Source organism: Schistocerca serialis, chromosome 2, assembly GCF_023864345.2.
Source record: "Schistocerca serialis cubense isolate TAMUIC-IGC-003099 chromosome 2, iqSchSeri2.2, whole genome shotgun sequence".
Lineage (NCBI taxonomy): Eukaryota > Metazoa > Arthropoda > Insecta > Orthoptera > Acrididae > Schistocerca > Schistocerca serialis.
This window is the reverse complement of record NC_064639.1, coordinates 961,679,593-961,703,531: the sequence shown is the minus strand read 5'-3', so window position 1 is coordinate 961,703,531 and position 23,939 is coordinate 961,679,593. Positions and strand designations below refer to the sequence as shown.

At 45.2% G+C, this 23,939-nt stretch overlaps 1 protein-coding gene across 1 annotated transcript in view; it reads left to right on the top strand.

The window, feature by feature from the left end:
* Positions 1-23,939, top strand: part of LOC126458349 (galactoside alpha-(1,2)-fucosyltransferase 2-like) — a 312,099-nt gene that overhangs the window by 89,546 nt on the left and 198,614 nt on the right. The window contains exon 2 of the mRNA XM_050095315.1: positions 20,425-21,145. Within this exon, the coding sequence (XP_049951272.1) occupies positions 20,753-21,145 (393 nt within the window). The 5' untranslated portion in view covers positions 20,425-20,752. The remainder of the gene's footprint in view (positions 1-20,424; positions 21,146-23,939) is intronic.

Below are 23,939 nucleotides of genomic sequence, written 5' to 3'. Positions count from 1 at the left end.
CATAAGCACGCCTAAAATATCGTTACTGGTATACTGACGCAGTCTGTTGCTGGATGCCGCGAATTCACAAGTGCTTCCTTCGAAGGCTAGACTAAGTTGCACTACATCCAGAAACAGATGGCCCTAGTATGCCAATATCGATAATATTTGACAGGTGCACATGGGGCCTGAAGATGGCATACTGAATAGCCGAAACTATTAAAGAAAATAAACTAAAATAATTTCTCCATCTGCACAGCTGTTTGGCCAATTTCTTTGTTAAATATTGATCAGCTGCTGTCCCATGTCACAACAGAGGCGATTTATGATGGCCCTCAGGACATCACAAAAGAGGGGACATGATTCTTAATAGGTTGTTTGATCACCTCGAACGACAATAAATTCCCTGCAAGTGCTCCCATGCTGGCCATAAGGTTGGTAAGGAGTTCTTGTGGTAGGGCGTTCCATTCCTCAACCGCACAATTCACAACTGGTGGATGGCCGTTGGTGCATTTTGATATGCTGCATTACGTTCCTCAAGCATACTGCTCGACGAGGTTTAAGTCGGGGGGGGGGGGGGGGGGGGGGGGATGGGCAACCCAGTCGTTCCTCGCTCGAATATCCTCCCCACTACGCTGTTCGATGTGATCGAGCTCTGTCATTCGTAAAAATGAAGTCAGGGCCGAACGCACCCTTGAAGGAAAGCACGTGGTGAAGGAGACAATGTCACTATAACGTTGATGAATGTACCGTGTTCACAAGTTTCCACATAGTACAGTTATTCAACATTAACTCTCCTCATATCGCCACAAATGGACTACCAAAATGATTATGTTCGCCAATGCTGAACTGTCTTCATGTGGCGAGAGATGGGAATAGTAATGTACCCACGAAAATTGTCGGACGTAATCGTTTTGGTGGTCCATATCTGGTGGTGTTAGGAGCCATAAAGTTGTTTGGGCTTACTGATCTCCAAATCTCTGAACAAGATAGACACACCAGTCAACATTATTGCGACAATAAACTCCTTTCCCATGTCCGTCCTTTCAGCGGTGCATTCGACCGTGACTTCATTTTTGTGGATTTATTTAATCGTATGGCTGGGGCCCCCCATCGGGCAGACCGTTCGCTGGGTGCTGGTTTTTCAATTTGACGCCTCTTCGGCAACCTGCAGTCGATGAGGATGATAGGATGATGATGAGGAGGACAGCACAACACCCAGTCTTTGGGCGGAGAATATTCCCCGACACACTCGCTCACTCTGCTAAAAAAAAAAAGGTTCAGATGGCTCTGAGCACTATGGGACTTAACTTCTGTGGTCATCAGTCCCCTAGAACTTAGAACTACTTAAACCTAACTAACCTAAGGACATCACACACATCCATGCCCGAGGCAGGATTCTAACCTGCGATCGTAGCAGTCCCGCGGTTCCGGACTGCGCGCCTAGAACCACTAGACCACCGCGGCCGGCCGCTCACTCTGCAAAAACATACCCAAGTGACTCTCACATTCTGTGATCACGCCACAAATACAAGCTATCGCCCACTCAGGTGCTCACGAACTACTCGCGAAAGCCCACACGTATATCATCACACAATAGTGCGGAAAACAACATGCGAAAACCACAAGTGAATAATCACATTGAACAACAACCGCATTAGACGCGATGCTCATCTGTGTAGCCACACTCGAATAAAATACCCCATTCGCGAGAAACATTGCACCGAAGGTGACATCCATAGACAAAAAACACACCACAAGTACATCGCGCCACTGGTGATGTCAGCAATCAGCCCACAGCGAAGACAGATTGCACTGGGCAATGGTCACAAACAACGGCGAAACACAAGAAAGACAACACCCCTCTCACGTGGACAATACACGACCATCCGACAAAATACCTCCATGGGTCTTGGAAACTAATCTCAACGACGTCTGTCTGACACACTATACTACGAATGAAACACCGGGTCGTACAAGGGCGTTTACCGCAATGCACACACAATAAACAGAAGAAATTTGATTGTAGCTGAACTCCAAGATGTTACGAGAAGAATTCCATCTCCAATACTAGTTCACTTGTTTTGGACTCGAAGACACAAAAATTCGTTGTTGTGACACCTGATTCTGTCGTTCCGTGCAAACTGCACAGCTGGTATGAGAGCATATTAAGTCGCGCGAAATAGGACTCAAATAAACAAAGAAGTTTCCGTCGGGAAATCGGCACATTTCTACTCTCAGCAATTGTAATTAGTCAGCTCTGGGATGACCAACTGTACATCTATAAACTCGATTCTTGTCACGAAGAAATACTTGTACAGTGAAATTCTAACTATGCCCTAACTCCTGCGACTACCAGTAATGGGAGAAGTTCCTATACTAATTTATTACCATGGTGGAATTCCAAAAAATATCTAAAGAAGTGATTGTTATCTGTAACACTATTATGACTATATGGGAGAAGTTCCTATACTAATTACCATGGTGGAATTCCAAAAAATATCTAAAGAAATGATTGTTATCTGTAACACTATTATGACTAAACAAAACTTATGCTACTAAGCTTATGTTTGGCTGTCACCGACCATTAAACTATCTGTGTCTTGTTCAGAATACGAAATTGCAACCTCATGTCTCCCCTTCTATTCTCTTATCCTTCCTCCTGCTGTAACTGCTGCTATCGTGACCTCCAGTTTTATTCAATGAAGGGTTTAATGTGTGATATGTGATGCACTCCTGGCCGATCCTCCAGATCTCAGGAACTCCAGCTCATACATATTCACGTGCGCGACACGGCGTATCCAAAGCGGTCCATTATACACGTTGAAGAACTTCTGACACGGTCTCTTCTGTTTGTTTGAGAGCCTAAACGATTTGACGAGAACCTTCTGTCCAACGTGGAATTCCCGGACCCGAACCTTCTGATCTTCTCGCTCCTTCCTTCTACTTCCAGCTACCAGAATCCTTTCCAGCGCCATCCCGATTATCTCTCGGTTCGGAATCTGTTTCCGCCGGGGAAATTCCACGAGCTCCCGTACTTTCTCTGGTGTGCCTCTGTTCTTCAACAGTTATCGGTGCCAAGAGAGTTGAACCATGTGGAAGTTCATTCACGACATTTTGGAGGTCCCGCAGCTTCACGTCCCATGTGCTGTGCTGTCGATGACAGTAGATATGACGCAGATTCCCCAGATACTTCATCCATAGTTCTGCGGGGTTCGAACTCGAGCGATGTCCCGATATGTAAAAGCTTGCCATCCTATATCTCTCCAGAGTGTCCTCCATCGTTTTGACCTGAACTGAGCCCCATTATCTGTACTAATTTTGTCCACCCTGCCTACTTGTGCTAGGAAGCCTTTCCCTTTGCAAACAGTGACTGGTGTGGCTCGTCGTAACGGAGTAAATGTGGCAAACTTCGATGTTAATTCGTCGACTACTAAAATGCATCGGAAACCATGCCGAGTGACCGGGAGCGGTCCCATTAAGTCCGCGGCCGCCATGTGGCGCAGTTTGTTTGGAACGATTGGATGGAGGGGTGCCTTCATTGTCTGGCTATTTGGTTTTGCCTTCAGACAGGCCTTGCATACTGGTAGAACCTTACTTACGCGTCTATCCATTTGTTTAAAATGACACAGGTCTTTCAATTTAAGGAAGCATTTCCGTGGTCCGAAGTCACAATAACTTAAGTGTGTGTACCAGATTAACTTATTACTTAACTCGTCTGGTATACCAAAGCTCCATATCGTGCTCGTTGCGTTTCGTCGGTGGAATAAGATCCCCTTCCTTACAGGGTAGAACATTCGTAATTCGACTTCCTGGGGGTTCTTCCAAGGTTCTTTCAACTGCTTCAGTTCCGGACGTTTATCCTGCTCTCTTCTTATATCCCGTAATGATGCAGTCGTGAAGTTCTCGAAAGCGACTTCCCGCAGATAGAATAAAGTGACTATCCTCCGCTTCTTCTCCCTTTGTATCTGGTCTCCCAGCCGGGAAATGTTAAGTGCATCCGCAATTACATTTGTTTTTCCCGGGACATGTGTGATGCTGAAGTCAAATTCCTGGAGGAATGAAACCCACGGTGGCAGCCAATCGTGCCCCAATTTTGCCGACAGCAAAAATTCCAATGCTCTGTGGTCTTTAAAGACATGGGTCTTGTGTCCAAGCAGGAAATATTCGAATTTTTTGAAAGCCCACACGATAGACAATGCCTGCAACTCAGTTACTGAGTAATTCCTTCCTTTGGTGCGGAGAGCATATGCCATTTCCGACGCGGACAGCTTAACCCAAGAACTTGCGCATTTGATGGCTGTTTTTAAGGAAAATGGATACTCCGAGAAGCAGATTCGTCGGGCTATGGAGTTTGGGCCATCTCTGGAGGCGCATGAGGAGGAACATAGATTCCTTATGCTGGAGGCATATCGTTTAAGTTTGGACGAATTTTAAGGAATTTTAACATTAAGAGTGTGTTCCGTCCACCTACTAAGATTAGGGCATTACTCGACTCTGTGAAAGATGATTTGGGGCTTAGGAAACCCGGTGTGTACAATATTCCGTGTCAATGAGGGAAGGCTTACATTGGCCGTTCGATTCGCACAGTGCTTGACAGGTGTGTGGAACATCGCCGTCATACGAGGCTACAACAGCCGGAAAAATCGGCAGTAGCAGAACACTGCTTAAATGAGGGGCACGGTATCAAATTTGATGAAACTGTCGTAGTTACCAATATTTCCGGTTTTTGGAACAGCGTCTATAAAGAGGCAATTTAAATTAGGTTGGTGGATTATTTAATCAACAGAGACAATGGGTTTCCTCTTAGCAAAACGTGGAATCCTGTATTGTCTCGCCTCAAAATTGAACGTTCTTCAGTGCGGCCCTGGCTGCAATATATCGTTGCCAGCAGTGTTCCACTAAGGGCGGCGCCACCTCCCTGTCTTGGAGGGCAGCGCATGCGCCGTGTACTGAACGGTGGCCTATATAGGACATCGATTTGCAGGCTGGCATCAGTTCTCAGAGGGACTCAGCAGCAGAAGCTGCATTCTCCTGAAGATGGCAACCAGCTTGATCACCGAAATATCGAGTCAAATTGATTTTAGGATCCGACAGCAAACCCGAAGAGACTTTCAAGACTTATTACACCGGGAAAGCCTACATAATCACAGTTTGTCCCTGTGGCACGAATTCATGATGAGCTAATCCTTCAGAGTCAAAGAAAACTGTCAACGAGACTTTAACAGTTAACATGACCTGATGAGGTTTTCTTGGTCTTGTACATCCTTTCTTGACCCACTGTGAAGACTGGACCTTGGTCTCAACATCACAACCGTAGGCCCACGTCTCATCACGTTATGATTCTCTTAAGGAACATGTCGTTCTCATTTGCACAATCCAAAAGGTCTTCACAGATTGCGAGGCGAAGGACTTTCTGGTCTTGACGTGGGAGAAACTTGACGGCAACACGGTGCATTCCAAGATGCTGCGTCAGGTTTTCATGACATGTTCCAACTGAAATGTTACATTCTTTTACAATATTTCGGACGGTCAGTCTTCGATTGGCACACGCAGTTTCGTTGACGTTCCTGACATGAGAGTCGTCGGTGGACGTCGAAGGGCGTACTGAACGAGGCTCATATTTAACTTCTGTCCAGCCATTTTTAAACTCGCTTAAGTACTCATCACCGTAGGCTTCCTGCATCATTCGCTGTGTCTCTGTAAAGATTTTATTGAGATTCACGTAAAATTTAATGCAGGCGCATTGCTCCTCTAGCTCTGCCATTTCAAAATTCGCTAACTGTGCAACACAACGTTCTACTCCGTATAGCACTAAACAATAACTAACAGACATACAATGAAACTTCCGACGATTACACTTTAATGATTAAACACAAGCGTGTGCAGGGATGCCAACCGCATTTCGCTTCAACACGCCATTAGCGCGAAATTACGAATGTTCCGAAATTTTTCGAACAGATCTCGTTCTGTAGCAGTTCTTTCATTGTGTGGTACATGTTCCATCGATCTACGTTACTTGGCACTGACACACCATCCGAACGTTACTTTCGTCCTTAAGTTTCTCACACCAGTGTATTTGCTTCCCGCATCACATGCCTGCAGCGCGATGTGGTGGTATTTAGTCACGCTATAGGAAGTGATCATTGTTTCGGAGCATCAGTGCTTGTGTAATGATCGAGAAGAAGGATGCTGCTCACAAGTGTGTCTAAATCCAACGCTCTTAGTTTTGCGAAGAATGTACAAAGAAGAGAAACAGAATAAAGCAGAGCCGGAGGAATGCCAAGAGGAGACATATGTGTTGCGCTGTACTGTAGGGAAAGAAAAACTGCATTGCTTGGATGTCTGCGCCCGGACATGTGTTCTTTGTTGATCAAGTGAACAACGTTTTTTCTGTTAGTGCTTACACTACAGTAAACTATCTTTGACGTCATCCGCTAGGCGTGATGCCCTACACAGTCACCTCCTGCTTTAACGAAGTAGCAGCAGACGCAGTAAAAAGCACATAAGCGCTGTGAATTCCGCTGAAACCTTAACACTCTTTTAAAAAGCTCAAACTGCCCTATCCTCATCTACCACCACCTCTAACCCATATTTTCCTTTTATTCGCCATCAATTACCTTAACAATTAGGTTTTCTGAGCACACCTCCAGGCCCAATTCAAAATTCGTCACGACATATTCAATACAGTGGAACTATGATTTCTGACGTTGTTTTATTGGTATAATTTCATGTCAAGGCATCTTCATTGATTTCATCCCTGTGACATCAATTCACTTCACGCCAGTGAGAGTAATGTAACTGACATTGTATTGACGTTCGGAGTGCGATTCCTGGGGATCTCTTAGGACTTTTCTGGCATGGAAGGGGGCTCATTAAGCCTGAAGAGCTGAAGTAAGCTGGTCACATAGAGAAATCGACTGACAGGCCGCCGACGTGGAGTAAGACTGAACGACACGCATTAGGCTGGCAGCCGCACGAAATTTATTTGTGCCGACTACTGTATAGCTACGAATCAATTAGGGTCCCATCTTCTGTAGATAGAGTGTCGGGGTGTATTGTTTAAGACACAGTGAGGATACTTCAATTGCGATAAAAACTTTCTAGCTTTCGTAAGCTGGTAAAAGCACGATGCATGAATTCTCCGCCACTATTGATTTAAGTAAAGCGTTTGATATTTTATCACTTTAGACAAAATGTCTCTCAGACCTTATTATATCTCTTTAAAAAATAATGTGTAACTATTTATTTAGAGGAAACACTCTTCTAGTAAATTTGTTTGTCCTTTGATTTATCGTGATATGTTACTGATTTTTAGTGAAGTTAGTTTTTACGTTTAGCTTTCAAAAAAAATACGAAAGAGATATAATAAGCAAAATAATGACTTTCGTAAGTTGGCAATTACGTATTATATCTGGTTTTATCGAGCGCCAGGCTCCATACAAATTACTGTAAATGCAATAGCGTAGTATTACTCAGCTCCAGTTCACTATCACAGAAAATAGACAAGTTCTAATAAAATTATTTCACTGGATTACTTCAATTAATCTCACTGAATATTTTTACATAATTTCTTCCGCTCCAGCTATCAGACATTGTGCTGTGAAAAAATACTTTTAAATGTACCGCATAATGGCGGCTAATTGTTAACAGTCAGAGGTCACTGTTACGCGCTCCGCAGCAGCTGGAAACATGCTAAATAATTTTCATTAAATATTCTTTTCATAAGATAAATGTGGCGTAGGTTCTTGAAATACCATACGGAGCTCACTTTATACTAATGTATTCTTACTAGGACACAGTTTACACCATTAAATATTTGCAATTACGTTACGACAGAAACAAGTGCTAGCGCAGCACAATAGCTTGCGTACCTTATTCCAGCTAACACCAGAACGAACAGAACAAAACAGACTAGACAGAAGAATGAGCATTGCATTGTATTTTATACTCTTACATAGATAATATTTCTTATAATTACTTACACATTATAATCTCATACAATAAAAATAATGTCTTTTCTGCATCTATCGATCTATATTGTATATTTTTACAGTTAGCGTTATTACCTTTCGCAGATAAATCGATGTTTGCAGCTCATTTTGAGTCACATAGAGTCATTTTTATTTATGTTTCACCTCGATAAGGTGAATATTGCAAAAGGGACACTACAACCTGCGACCATCCTTCGCACTAAATGGTAATACACTTGGCTCGGTTTCCGGATAATCCTATCATCAGATCTGTGGATGGAACATACAAGATATTAAAAGGCCTACATTTTTTACTGTCGTGTACTATTGTTTTTTGTACAACCGTCACTGTCGTGTGTTATTTTTTAAATAAGTTGCTTGAAATTTGCATACTGAATATTTTCATATGCGCTATATCCCTAGGTGCCATTCTAGGAGCATGAAGCTCTGTAGCAATAGGCCTTTTTGGAAGAAGTTGCCAACTGCAATTACTGACAACTTTTTAATGAAATCGCATAATCTATATCAGCATTATCCTCTACCGGACCATAGATTGGCTGTAGCTCCATGCAATCGTAATCAGCGTCAGCGCTCCTTTCCTCTTACGTTTTCAAGATTTACTGGGCTACTCGTAATTTTGATTTTGCCATGTAGTATTGCTTTTAACGTTTGGTTGAAATTTGTCTACTGGCAAGGGAACATCCCCAACGCACCTCCCTCAGATTTAGTTATAAGTTGGCACAGTGGATAGGCCTTGAAAAACTGAACACAGATCAATCGAGAAAATAGGAAGAAGTTGTGTGGAACTATGAAAAAATAAGCAAAATATACAAACTGGATCGTCCATGCCTAAGATATGCAATATTAAGGGCGATGTGAGCCGAGGAGCGCCGTGGTCCCGTGGTTAGCGCGAACAGCTGCGGAACGAGAGGTCTTTTAGTTCGAATCTGCCCTCGGCTGAAAATTTTGCTTTCTTTATTTTCGCAAAGTTATGGTCTGTCCGTTCGTTCATTGACGTCTCTGTTCACTGTAATAAGTTTAGTGTCTGTGTTTTGCGACAGCACCGCAAAACCGTGCGATTAGTTGACGAAAGGACGTGTCTCTCCAATGGGAACCGAAAACATTTGATCGCAAGGTCATAGGTCAACCGATTCCTCCATAGGAAAACACATGTGATATATTCTATACGACACTGGTGACAGCATGTGCGTCACATGACAGGAATATGTTGTCGACCCACCTAACTAGTACACTTGGCGAATGGGTAAAAAGATTCTTCTACCTTGCCCGATTTAGGTTTTCTTGTGGATGTAATAATCACTCCAAAAAAAGTGATGAAAACATAAGGGTTTGTCACATAAACTGAAAATAAAAAGTTAAAATTTTCGGTCGAGGGAAGATTTGAACCAAAGACCTCTTGTTCTGCAGCTGTTCACGCTAACCACGCTACCACGGCTCTCCTCGTCTCACACTGCCCTTAATATTACATATATTTCACATGGGCGACGCAGTTTGTATATTTTGCTTATTTTTTCATAGTTCCACACAACTTCTTCCTGTTTTCTCGATCGATCTGTGTTCAGTTTTTCAAGGCCTATCCACTGTGCCAACTTATAACTAAATCTGAGGGGGGTGCGATGGGGAGGTTCCCTTGTGAGCTGTTTCGATTTGTGCTACGTTCTATGTTGCAAATTTAGCATCTTTGGAATGTTGCAGTTACTGCATTGTTAGTACAATGTGCGGGCTTTCCAATAATGAAATGTTGAAATGAGGTTGTGTGGTGGCCCTCAACTACGTACCCTCCGACTCAGAGTTGAAATATTAAACGTTTTGGCTGGTTTCGTTGTCTAGGGGCTGGGATACGTAGTTGCTGCATTACAAGCCAAATACTGCTCAGTCTATAGTATACAATATTAATATACACATGGATCGAATGGTCAAAGGTTCCTATCACTCGGCAATTGCGAATGTAACGTAGAAATTTATAAATGAAAGATTGCAATTAAATAAAATTTGCAAGTACTATCTTAACGACTTTAAAGGATGAGTAAGATAGTAGTAGTTCTTTTGAGAATGTGGTATATTTCTGCAAAACAATTATTGGTGTCAATGGTCCAGCAATTAAATAAAAAATAAATTGAATAACATGGAAACAATAGATTCCAACTGCGACCCGCCGTTAGGCCCCAGCTTGGCCACGCCAACTCCGAACTTAGAATATTTTCAGGGTGCCACAACTCGCGTGTTACTTCACAAATGTGACTCGTTTATTAACACTTTTTATATACATGTAAGTTGAATAAAACATGTACTTTTCCAACAAGTGTTGTCATATAACAATAACAAAAAGTTACTAAGGTGTTTACCTTGTACTATGTGAAGTGGATACGTCTGTTTGCGCAGTGATGGTGCTACAGAATAGAACAGAAAGCAACTAGTGACTTTATATTATTTTTAACAGATAATACTTTCTGAACTTCCTTGCATTGTAGAAATGGAAGTCTTTTAATATCTTGTCTTATATCGTGTATTTCATAGGACTGACATGATGATGGGTTATCCCGAAACGCGTCACAAATGAAAAATTAAAAAAAAAAAATCTGGCAACGAAGGAAAGTGCATCACTATTTTGCGTCGTCTGATAATTTTTTTGACACAAGGAAGCTACACTACTGGAAATTGAAATAAGAACACCGTGAATTCATTGTTCCAGGAAGGGGAAACTTTATTGACACATTCCTGGGGTCAGATACATCACATGATCACACTGACAGAACCACAGGCACATAGACACAGGCAACAGAGCATGCACAATGTCGGCACTAATACAGTGTATATCCACCTTTCGCAGCAATGCAGGCTGCTATTCTCCCATGGAGACGATCGTAGAGATGCTGGATGTAGTCCTGTGGATCGGCTTGCCATGCCATTTCCACCTGGCGCCTCAGTTGGACCAGCGTTCGTGCTGGACGTGCAGACCGCGTGAGACGACGCTTCATCCAGTCCCAAACATGCTCAATGGGGGACAGATCCGGAGATCTTGCTGGCCAGGGTAGTTGACTTACACCTTCTAGAGCACGTTGGGTGGCACGGGATACATGCGGACGTGCATTGTCCTGTTGGAACAGCAAGTTCCCTTGCCGGTCTAGGAATGGTAGAACGATGGGTTCGATGACGGTTTGGATGTACCGTGCACTATTCAGTGTCCCCTCGACGATCACCAGTGGTGTACGGCCAGTGTAGGAGATCGCTCCCCACACCATGATGCCGGTTGTTGGCCCTGTGTGCCTCGGTCGTATGCAGTCCTGATTGTGGCGCTCACCTGCACGGCGCCAAACACGCATACGACCATCATTGGCACCAAGGCAGAAGCGACTCTCATCGCTGAAGACGACACGTCTCCATTCGTTCCTCCATTCACGCCTGTCGCGACACCACTGGAGGCGGGCTGCACGATGTTGGGGCGTGAGAGGAAGACGGCCTAACGGTGTGCGGGACCGTAGCCCAGCTTCATGGAGACGGTTGCGAATGGTCCTCGCCGATACCCCAGGAGCAACAGTGTCCCTAATTTGCTGGGAAGTGGCGGTGCGGTCCCCTACGGCACTGCGTAGGATCCTACGGTCCTGGCGTGCATCCGTGCGTCGCTGCGGTCCGGTCCCAGGTCGACGGGCACGTGCACCTTCCGCCGACCACTGGCGACAACATCGATGTACTGTGGAGACCTCACGCCCCACGTGTTGAGCAATTCGGCGGTACGTCCACCCGGCCTCCCGCATGCCCACTATACGCCCTCGCTCAAAGTCCGTCAACTGCACATACGGTTCACGTCCATGCTGTCGCGGCATGTTACCAATGTTAAAGACTGCGATGGAGCTCCGTATGCCACGGCAAACTGGCTGACACTGACGGCGGCGGTGCACAAATGCTGCGCAGCTAGCGCCATTCGACGGCCAACACCGCGGTTCCTGGTGTGTCCGCTGTGCCGTGCGTGTGATCATTGCTTGTACAGCCCTCTCGCAGTGTCCGGAGCAAGTATGGTGGGTCTGACACACCGGTGTCAATGTGTTCTTTTTTCCATTTCCAGGAGTGTATTTTCGTTTCTGACAGCGAAGTGAAGTGTGTCACTGAGCGAGGTGGCGGACTGGTTAGCACACTGGCACACTGTACTCGCGTTTGGGCCATCTGGCCATCCAGAAGTAGGGCTTTGGTAACGTCCCTAAATCGCTCCTGGAAGATACCGGGTTGGTTGAATAGAAAAGGGCTATGGCTACAGTTGTAAGACTGCCGTAAGTTCCTGTAACCTATCACAAGTAAGGGTAGACTACGTTGGTTTCCCGAGTAGCTTCGATCAGTTGGGGTAGTATCTCCGCCAACCTGTACGTTAGGTGCGTTGCATACCTATCGGGCGTTACGTCCTACCGATCACTTTCATGTGATCAGAGTCTTACTAGATTCCCCTAAAAACTAGAAGCAGTAAACTGCGTAGAAACTGACAGAGAATACATAAAGGTCCTTGTAACCTATGAACATTATCGTTCTACACATTATCCTCCTGTCTGTTACTTAAAAATGAACAGTATTTACAGAAAGACTGAAATCGTCAATGTTTAGTTCAGATTTTACTCGAAAATGGATGATTTGCAGCGTGAAACAGAGTGATTCTGTAGTAAAAATAAAGGAAACAACACAAATCTATCACATAGCGCTAGAAAACACAATTTCTTCAACAAAACAAAATTACTTCAAGCATCGCTTCAGTACTTCGTCGAAATCATAGAAAACATGTTTCTGTTATTGATAGCCGGCCGCGGTGGTCTCGCGGTTCTAGGCGCGCAGTCCGGAACCGTGCGACTGCTACGTCGCAGGTTCGAATCCTGCCTCGGGCATGGATGTGTGTGATGTCCTTAGGTTGGTTAGGTTTAAGTAGTTCTAAGTTCTAGGGGACTGGTGACCACAGCAGTTGAGTCCCATAGTGCTCAGAGCCATCTGAACCATTTGTTATTGGTAAGCAACTTTCGAATTTATCAATATAGGAAACTCTTGCCTTTGATCATGATGAAGAACGTACTGTTGTGCATATAAACTGTACTTGCATCATAAGTAATTGTTTTGGTTCCATAAAAGCGCAGAGGTTACGTGAACAGTTAATTTTATTACCAATAAAACGCAGTTTATATTCTGGAAGGATAGAAAATACGGAATGAGCTAACACTGAATGGTGTGCGGTTCTAATTATGTGCAAAACAAACAACGAAACAAACAAAGAGTAATTGTCGGCTCCCCGTTTCTCTCTTACACATTCATTTATATTTTATTCCCTACTAGTGCTACCAATAGTACCGCTAATCTTCACATTTACTACGTCATTAATGTAGGGTACCAAAGCTACCGAACCGTAGTTTGGTAGAGCGCAGTTCTAGGCATGTCCGATTTCCTTCCCTATCCGTCTGTACTCCGAGTTTGTGCTCCGTCCCCAATGACCGTGTTGATGACGAGTCGTTACACCCAAATCTTACTATTTTTTGTGTCCACAGCTGCATGAAAACAGACATGATTAAGTGAGTGGTCGTGGAATTAAGAAGTCCTCTTAGGAGCTTGTGCAGTCAGTCTTGAAACGGGACTCTGACTGAGCCGCATCTACGCGGACACATTCTCCCAGGATTGCTAGCTACTCCAATAGCTGGAGAACTGCGAGATTGTGAAGTAGAAGGTAGGTGCTGGCAGAAGAGCAACTTTGAGGGCTACTTGTGAGTCGTGTCTGCATAGCTCATTTGGTAAGAGCATTGGCCACGAAAAGCAAGGTTTTCGGTTCGACTCCCGATCCGAAACATAACCTGAGAGAAAAAAAATAGTTACGGAAGTACACTGAGGAAAAAAATTGCAACACCAAGAAGGAGTTGAGCAACATAAGCGTAAGTGAAAGATGAATCTTCAGATTTCGTACCAGCCGCATACGAGAGGCGCAAGTAGCACCACTATACGGATTCAGATCGCGTTTGCTTTGAATGCGCACTATAATGGACGTGAGTGTTAGTTACTTTTGAGACTGGACGTGGTTAGTTTATGTCAGTCAAGAACGCCTTTAAGGCGAGAAAGACGGCATTGTTAACACCTCACTGAGTTTGAATGACGTCCTAATGGAGCAACGAGAAGCTGGATGTTCCTTTCCTGCCACAGCAGAAAGACTTGACAAGAATGTAGCCACTGCACATGATTGATGGCAGCGGTGAGAGTGTAGGGCCGCAAGAAGACCAGACTGCGGACGGCCACGTGGCGCTAGCGAGTGGGATGACCATTATGTTCGGCGTATCGCTATTGGCGCCTAGCACTGCATCCCCACACACACACACCACAGTGACACAACGAACTACTAAAAATCGGTTATTTCAAGAACAGCTGAGTCAGACGCCCTGTAAGCCTGCATTCCACTGACCCCAAACCACCGCCATTTGCGAATTCAGTGATGTCAAGATAGAGTTCATTGGAGGGCAGGGCGAAAGTCTGTTGTTTTTTCTGATAAAAGCAGGTTCTGCCTCGCCGCCAGTGATGGTCTGTGTTAGTCAGGAGGTCAGGAGATGGCCTGCAACCTACGTGTCTGCGTGCCAGGCATATTTGACGTATACCTCGAGTTCTGGTCTGGGGTGCGACTTCGTATGACACCGGAGCACTCTCGTGGTTATCCCACTCATCCGGAGTAAATTTGTACGTCAGTCTGGTGATTCGACCTATTGGGCTGCCATTCATCAACAGCAATCCATTGGGTGTTTTCCAACAAGATAACACTCGTCCACAAACCGTTGTTGTAACCTGACATGCCCTACAGTCGACAAGTTGCCTTGGCCCTCTCGATCACCAGATCAGTCTCCAGTATAGCAGCTGTGGAACATTATTAGATGACAACTTCAGCGTCATCCACAAACAGCGTTACACGTCTGTGTATTGACCGACGAAGTGTAACCGGCATGGAACTACATCCCACAAACAGAAATCCAGCACTTGTACAACACAATGCATACACGTTTGCATGCTTCCATTCAACGTTCTGACGGTTTTACATCGGATATTAATGCACCAGCATTTCACGTTTGCAAGGCTTATTTCACGCTTACATTATCCTATGATCTTCCAATGTTAATCACTTATGTTACCTAGAGAAAAGTATTCCCAAAATTTCATTACTCTACACTAATTATTTTTTGATATTGTAATTTTTTCTGTCTGTGTATTAAGTTTATGCACATAAAGCTCGCATGTTTTTGTAATTTGTTTTTTTGTACTAAGAAAAAATGAGACTGCAAATTTTTAAAAGACTTCCTGAGGCTTAGTGCTATGATGTTTCTGGGATGGCTGGATGTGGGTGGCGGTTCTCTGTAGAGAAGGGATGCAGGTGCAGCAGAAGAACGCAGTTCACAAATACAAGAACTTCTTGTTACTGTTAATTTACATTTGTTAGACTTTGAAGACAAGCGAGGCAAATACGCCATTATGGCGTCTCCTAGTGTACCGGACTCGCAGGTGACAGTGCTGAGCATGCACTACTGTGGTGGCTGCTGCAGTGTTGTAGGGATCCCGCCTTATTACCACCCAGCATGGTCGGCTCGGCGCTTTGAAGGTGCCATGGTGCTGAACTACTCACACTGCCGGCATAGTCGCCCAGCACCGTGAAGGTGGCATGGCACTGAACAACACAGACGCCTGGCACAGTCAGCCCGGCACGGTGTAGGTGGCATAGTGCTGAACTGGCCGAACACACAGCATGGTCGGCTAGCGCCATGAAGGTAGCGTAGTGCTGAACTGCGAGACAACCCAACATGGTCTACCCAGTGCTGTGAAGGTGCCATAGTACTGAACTGCCTGATCACCTGGCTAGGTCGACCTGCGACATGAAGCTGGCATAGTGCTGAACTGCCTGAACGTCCGGTATGGTCCATCACGCTCCGTGAAGGTGGTGTAGTGCTGAACTGCCTGGAGCCCCAAACCGAGCGAGGTGGCGCAGTGGTTAGCACACTGGACTCGCATTCGGGAGGACGACGGTTCAATTGCGCGTCCGGCCATCTGTGATTTCCCTAAATCGCTTCATGCAAATGCCGGGATGGTTCTTTGGAAGGACACTGCCGGCCTTCTTCCCCATGCTTCCCTAATCCGATGAGACCGATGACCTCGCTGTTTGGTCTCTTCCCCCAAATCAACTGGTGCCTGGAGCCCCCGCAGTGAACAGAGGTTAAAGGCCTAGTGACGGTATCGTTATGGTGCTTATGACCACAGACCGGACGCCTTACTATTCTGCAGCCATCCGCCGACGACGTGCTAGTCTGAGGAGAGGGGTGGAGGGGGGCAGGGGGGGTGGAATAAATACGGATGGTCCGAGATGAATTTTGCAGAGGAGGCCGTTTCCGTGCTTCACACAGAAATATCTGGAACAGAAGTGGATGACTGAGGTCATCAACTGTCGGGACATTCCTGAAAACTGGTCCGCTCCTACGGCGTTTACATAGAGAAACACTTCTGTTTTTATGGTTATGTACCTCCATCGGTAAAAACGGAACCCTTATAGGATCAATTTTTGCCCGTGTATCTGCCTATCTGACTGTTAAGAACTCTTTTTCTCAGGAACAATAGACTTATCACATTAAAATTTATTTCACATACTAACGTCTACGGTGCGTTGGCGCTGTAAAAGACAATGTAATCAAAAGATACGGCCATTTATGTCACAAATTGATACTCGCAAAGTCAGTCATCAAAACCTATAGGGTACTTCCCGTTCACCTAGAATTATGAAATTTGACAAGGAGCAACATATCATAGTGCAAGTAAAGGAAAACACCCGAAAATTGTTAATCTGTGTTTATATCAAACGAAAAAAAATTGACATTTGTTATTCGATTGTCTGTCCATCTGTAAAGACCAATTTTTCTTAGGAAATGTTTGACGAATGAAGTTAAAATTAATGTCACATACTAAGGTCTATGGTCCCTCGGTTGTGTATATATGTAAGCTTATACGTCAATACAGTCAAACGATACGCCCATTTATGTCACATAGTTTGTTGCTAATTCACATAGCACCATCATATAACTCCAGAATTAATCAAATAAATGAAAATTGCAATAGAAAATACTTAATTACGCAAAAAATTTGAAGTTATAGCTTATAATTAAAACATTCTCGTAAGACTGAAAGTCTTGGAATTCCTAGGACAGATATTTTGACAGTATCGATATCGATAACGGACAAAAATTGAGATTCTCGATTCCCAGGAAAGGTGAACTATCTATAAAGGGTGGTCAGAAACAGTCTGAAAAGCTTGTGAGCATGTTGCAGGGGAGGTTGTGCAGAGAAGTAACTGTTAAGAGATAAGTCGACACGTTGCGCAGTGTCAGAGTTATTTAGCACTGGAGATCGTGTCTAGCAACGCTGTCTCCTACAAGATGCTTTAAATTGCACGCGGCGACGACTTGATTGGCTAACTTCAGTGTTAAATAACGCGGAAACGGCGCAACGTATCGAACTATTTCTCAGCACAACCTTCCCTGCAGAACCCGTAAAAGCTTTTCAAACTGTTTGTGACCATCCTGTACACAAAATTTTGTACGGAACCCTCAGAGCGCGGGTACTATTCGCACTTGGCCAGTTTTTATCCCGAACACCAGTTTCTTCTCGGCCAATGCACATTTAAGTCTTGCTGCAGCTGAAATGAGAATTCTTAAGAGTATTTTTGCTTATAATAACGTGTACTCGCCAAGAATTGTTTGCCAAAATATTTCCAGTGCTGTTTTCTGAAAATCGATTTTTAGAGTGTTGCCATCTTGACGTCCAAGACTTCGGCTCGAATTTCACCATTTGAAATCACTCCTACATTCGCTAAAAATTACCTTAGAACCCATGTATTTGCTCGACAGTTTTCCAAATCAGAATTTATAAATGACGACAAGTGCTGATTTATTTAATCTGCGAATGAGGATTTTCTACTAGTTGCATCAAGCGCCATTACCAGGAACATCGAAATGACCTCAGCTTAGTTATTTCGTTAGTTTCATGACCCACGGATCTTTTGCACGATAAATCGTAATGATGTGCAACGAATCATTTTAAATCCACATTGCAAATTAATTTCTGAATTCTGAAACATGCTGAATATTTATAATTTTTTTAGTGCATTGGTAAAGCTCCATTTTGTGAAAAATAGTACTCACGCACTTTTTGGTGTTATCAAAATATCCACCACGTCTTTCTGGAAGCCCAGATTATGTCCATTTGCTTACCTAAAGTTACACAGACGTTTTTCCTGTTTGCTAATGCACGCATCATCTATTACTTTGGCCACATCTGCGGGCGAATAACCGGCTGTGTGACAAGCAAGGCTATAGCTCGTTCGAACAACTAGGTGCCAGGCACTAAGCAAGTGACTCGTTGAGATAAGTTACTGTCGTTAGTGACTCCGCTCGAATTTCAAATAAAATTGTGCGTACATGTGTTTCACAAGTTACGACCTCCACCTCATCGCATCACGTGCCAATGATCATATTTGGGACTTTTGGACAATTATGGGTTACTTATTTAACAAATAACAAAATTTTTCGTTTATGATTGGCAGATCGTGATAATAATATTAAATAAAGAACAGTTCCTAATTTTCTGCAAAATTATATTTATTTCGTCACCAATCGGCTTTGGATTATTACGGCATCTGCAGGTGGGAACAACTAGTTGTCATCAGAAGGTAGCCTACGAAGCCGAAAGCCAGTACGTGAAAAATGGTTCAAATGGCTCCGAGCACTATGGGACTTAACATCGGAGGCCATCAGTCCCCTAGAACTCAGAAATACTTAAACCTAACTAACCTAAGGACATCACACACATCCATGCCCGAGGCAGGATTCGAACCTGCGGCCGGCCGCGGTGATCTAGTGGTTCTAGGCGCTCAGTCCGGAGCCGCGCGACTGCTACGGTCGCAGGTTCGAATCCTGCCTCGGGCATGGATGTGTGTGATGTCCTTAGGTTAGTTAGGTTTAAGTAGTTCTAAGTTCTAGGGGACTGATGACCATAGATGTGCTCAGACCCATTTGAATCGAACCTGCGACCGTAGCAGTCGCGCGTTTGCGGACTGAAGCGCCGGTACGTGGCCAAATAAATATACACTGTTCAGCCAAAACATTATTATCATCCGCTTATCAGTTTGTGTGTCCGTTTTTGGAGCGAAATACATCACTGATTCTATGTATCAGAGATCCAAATGTTGTTGGTAGGTTTGTGGAGGTATGTCGATTACATGTCTGAGCACAGGTTATGTAATTAGCGTAAATAACAGGCCGCTGATTTGCGTGCTCGGTGATGGCTCCCGTTACCGACCCAGATTGATTCCAGAGGATTTACATGAGGCGAATTTGGTCGCCGAGACGTCAACGTGAATTCACTGCAATGCTACTCAAACCACGGTACTACGGTTCTGGCTCCGAGACACGGACAATCATACTGCTGAAATATAACATCGCAGTCGGGGAAGGCATCAAGCATGAAGCGATGCAGGTTGTACGCAGCTGTCAGTGAGTCTTCGATTACTACCACAGGTCCCATGAACGCGCAGGAGAAAGTCTCCCATAGCATAATACTTCTCCCATCAGCATGGGTTCGTAGCGCGCTGCACGTTTCGAGCCGCTGTTCACCTCGATGATGGCGTTTATGGAAACGACCATCGACTTAGAGTAGCAAAAATGTGATTCACTGGAAGAACCGCCAGGTTTTCGTTGATCGGTTGTCGAGTCCCGATGGTACCGTGCCCACTGCTACCGTAATCGACGATGTCAGTAGGTCAACGTCTGAGCACGTATGGGTGGGTAGCCAGGGTGCGCCATGTTCAACAATGAACGACGAACGGCGTGTTGCGAAACACTTGTCCCTGCACCGGCATTGTGTAGTTTCGGCAGAGATGCCACAGATCACCATCTATCTTACTTTACAGGGCAGGGAAGCCTCCGAAACCCAAGTTCAGTGAAGAGTCGTGGATGTCCAACCATTTAGCTTCCTCCACTTGGCGCTCTATTTTCTAACGACCCTTGCTCCAATCGCTACCTTCAAATGACAAATTGACAATATGTAATCTCAAATACTAGCGTTGCTGACTTTGGATCTCGAGTTCCCGGGCTCGATTCCCGGCCGGGTTAGGGATTTTCTCTGCCCTGGGACTGGGTGTTTGTGTTGTCCCTATCGTTTGATCATCACCATCATTCGCAGACGTGGCTAGAATTGGTCTGTGTAAAGATTCGGACATTGTACGGGCGCTGATGACCGCGCAGTTGAGCGCCCCACAAACCAAAATCATCGCAACACCATAATGTCAGATACCAACACTGAACTACAAATAAAAATCCCAGTCAATAAATAAAATCATGGCAACGGCAAACTAACATACAAAACAAAAACGTTACGAACTTCTACCCAAAACTAATATCTTCTTTTTCTTCATTTGCAGGAGGGCCAGTGACTGCAGATGATCGAATGGGCGAGGATTGGCAGATATACAGCAATGAATTTGCCGCTTCATATGTAGGAATATGTCATTGATGAAGAGCGTGTAGTGCTCTAAGTGGGCGACACTGAAAACAGACATGAGAATACTATCACTGTGGTAGTGTAACTTGGCGAACATTTTGGATATGATTCTATCATTCATTAGTGCGAATGTTGAGAATGTCTTGTAACTTGTGCTGACGTTCCAAGGCGCCTCGCACCGTGGTAGTGACCCCACAGATTCCCAAAGGCGGACGGTGAGGTGGGAGTTGCATGTGACCGGGCGGCGCATGCGCACGAGCCCGCGCGCGATGGTCTTGAGACAGGCGCTATTGGCGACGGTGGCGTCTGCGGCGCTGCTGGTCTACATCTGCGCCTACTACGTGTCGGACACGCCCCCGCTGCCGGGACACCGGCTGCCGCGCGACGTGGTCTTCTGGCAGGACGATGAGACGGCGGCGAAGGAGCCGTACGTGTACCGCTTCTCCAGCTACAACGACCACTTCCCGGGCGTCGCGCTGTCCGAGGTGAGCGTGCAGTGTCTGCCTCGAGGCGCCGCCACAGTGCGCTCTGGTGGCCGCCTCGGGAACCTCATCATGGAGTTCGCCTCCCTGTGGACGGCTGCGCGCCTCTACAACCTCACCGCCTTCGTCCCGGCGCAGCTGCGCGGTCGCCTCCGCCAGGTAAGCCCCTCTGCGTCTGCGTTTTGTTTGGAGCAATTACACTACTGGCCATTAAAATTGCTACACCACGAAGATGACGTGCTACAGACGCTAAATTTAACCGACAGGAAGAAGATGCTGTGATGTGCAAATGATTAGCTTTTCAGAGCATTCACACAAGGTTGGCGCCGGTGGCGACACCTACAACGTGCTGACGTGAAGAAAATGTCCAACCGATTTCTCATACACAAACAGGAGTTGACAAGCGTTGCTTGGTGAAACGTTGTTGCGATGCCTCGTGTAAGGAGGAGAAATGCATACCATCAAGTTTCCGACTTTGATAAATGTCGGATTGTAGCCTATCGCGATTGCGGTTTATCGTATCGCGACATTGCTGCTCGCGTTGGTCGAGGTCCAATGACTGTTAGCAGAATATGGAATCGGTGGGTGCAGGAGGGTAATACGGAACGCCATGCTGGATCCCAACGGCCTCGTATCACTGTCAGTCGAGATGACAGGCATCTTATCCGCATGGCTGTAACGGATCGTGCAGCCACGTCTCGACCCGTGAGTCAACAGATAGGGGCATTTGCAAGACAACAACCATCTGCACGATCAGTTCGACGACGTTTGCAGCAGCATGGACTACCAACTCGGAGACCTTGGCTGCGATTACCCTTGACGCTGCATCACGGACAGGAGCGCCTGCGATGGTGTACTCAACGACGAACCTGGGTGCACGAGTGGCAAAACGTCATTTTTTTCGAATGAATCCAGGTTATGTTTACAGCATCATGATGGTCGCACCCGTGTTTGGGGACATCGCGGTGAACGCACAATGGAAGCGTATATTCGTCACCTCTTGTTCGCATTGACGGCACTTTGAACAGTGCACGTTACATTTCAGATGTGTTACGACCCGTCGCTCTACCCTTCATTCGATCCCTGCGAAACCCTACATTTCAGCAGGATAATGCACGACTGCATATTGCACGTCCTGTACGGGCCTTTCTGGATACAGAAAATTTTCGACTGCTGCCGTGGCTACCTCATTCTCCAGATCTCTCATCAATTGAAAACGTCTGGTCAATGGTGGCCGAGCAACTGGCTCGTCACAATACGCCAGTCACTACTCTTGATGAACTGTGGTATCGTGTTGAAGCTGCATGGGCACGCCATCCAAGCTGACTCAATGCCCAGGCATATCAAGGCCGTTATTACGGCCAGCGGTGGTTGTTCTGGGTACTAATTTCTCAGGATCTATGCACCCAAATGCGTGAATATGTAATCACATGTCAGTTCTAGTATGATACATTTGTCCAATGAATACCCGTTTATCATCTGCATATCTTCTTGGTGTAGCAATTTGAATGGCCAGTAGTGTAAATGCCGAGGTCTAAAAATGCGTTTTTATCTACGAATCTACGACGAGGACAGGAGCTGCAATGCTGAATTATAATTAGTTCCAAGGCAGTATCCTACTTATAGACAGATACGCTATTAACTATTGCACACAGTACTCTACTTCAATGCCCTCCCTAACACAAATTTCAATTCATATCTCAGCCCATCTTCATTTTCCCCTTCTTAAATCTTTATTATCCCTAAGGCTCTCCAATATTGGACTATGACCCCAGCTTTGTATAGAATGGGGAAATACTGCCCGCATCTCAGACATAGGTGAGCTGTTGATCCGATGTAATGACATTTCTCTGGAGACGTTGTGCATCTCAAGTTGATCAATGATGAAGGCAGAAGCTGAAGTAATTAATTGAAATTTGTGGCAAGGACGGGGCTTGAACCTGGGTCTTCTGATTACTAGCCAGATGTGCTGTCCACTATACCATCATGCGAGCCAAAGCTATTTGGTGATGAAAAGAGTCAGTACTACGTAGGTTACATAATGTTGATTAGAAGATTTATAAGCAGAAGAATTTAAGAATTAATACAATGAGGACGCCCGGGTTCCCGGGTTCGATTCCCGGCGGGGTCAGGGATTTTCTCTGCCTCGTGATGGCTGGGTGTTGCGTGCTGTCCTTAGGTTAGTTAGGTTTAAGTAGTTCTAAGTTCTAGGGGACTTATGACCACAGCAGTTGAGTCCCATAGTGCTCAGAGCCATTTGAACCAATACAATGAGGAAAAACCATGAGAGAGAATACGAATATATAAATTTACAAGAAAATGTTCTCAAATACTGCTGTGCAAAGTAATAGGATTGGACCACAAGAAAACTTTTAAACATGGATTTGACCACGTACAGTGTTCGCCCCCGGTAGCTGAGTGGTCAGCGCGACAGAATGTCAATCCTGAGGACCCGGGTTCGATTCCCGGCTGGGTCGGAGATTTTCTCCGCTCAGGGACTGGGTGTTGTGTTGTCCTAATCATCATCATTTCGTCCCCATCGACGCACAAGTCCCCGAAGTGGTGTCAAATCGAAAGACTTGCACCCGGCGAACGGTCTACCCGACAGGAGGCCCTAGTCACACGACATTTACATTTATTTACCACATTCAGTTTTACTGGTTCAAAATGGTTCAAATGGCTCTGAGCACTATGGGACTTAACATCTTAGGTCATCAGTCCCCTAGAACTTAGAACTACTTAAACCTAACTAACCTAAGGACATCACACACATACATGCCCGAAGCAGGATTCGAACCTGCGACCGTAGCGGTCGCGCGGTTCCAGACTGAAGCGCCTAGAACTGCTCGGCCACAGCGGCCAGCTACTTTTACTGGAAATGTACTGAAAATCATGTATGATGAATAGAGCACACATTTCTATACAGTGCTTAAGGTATCCAAGTGCATATCGT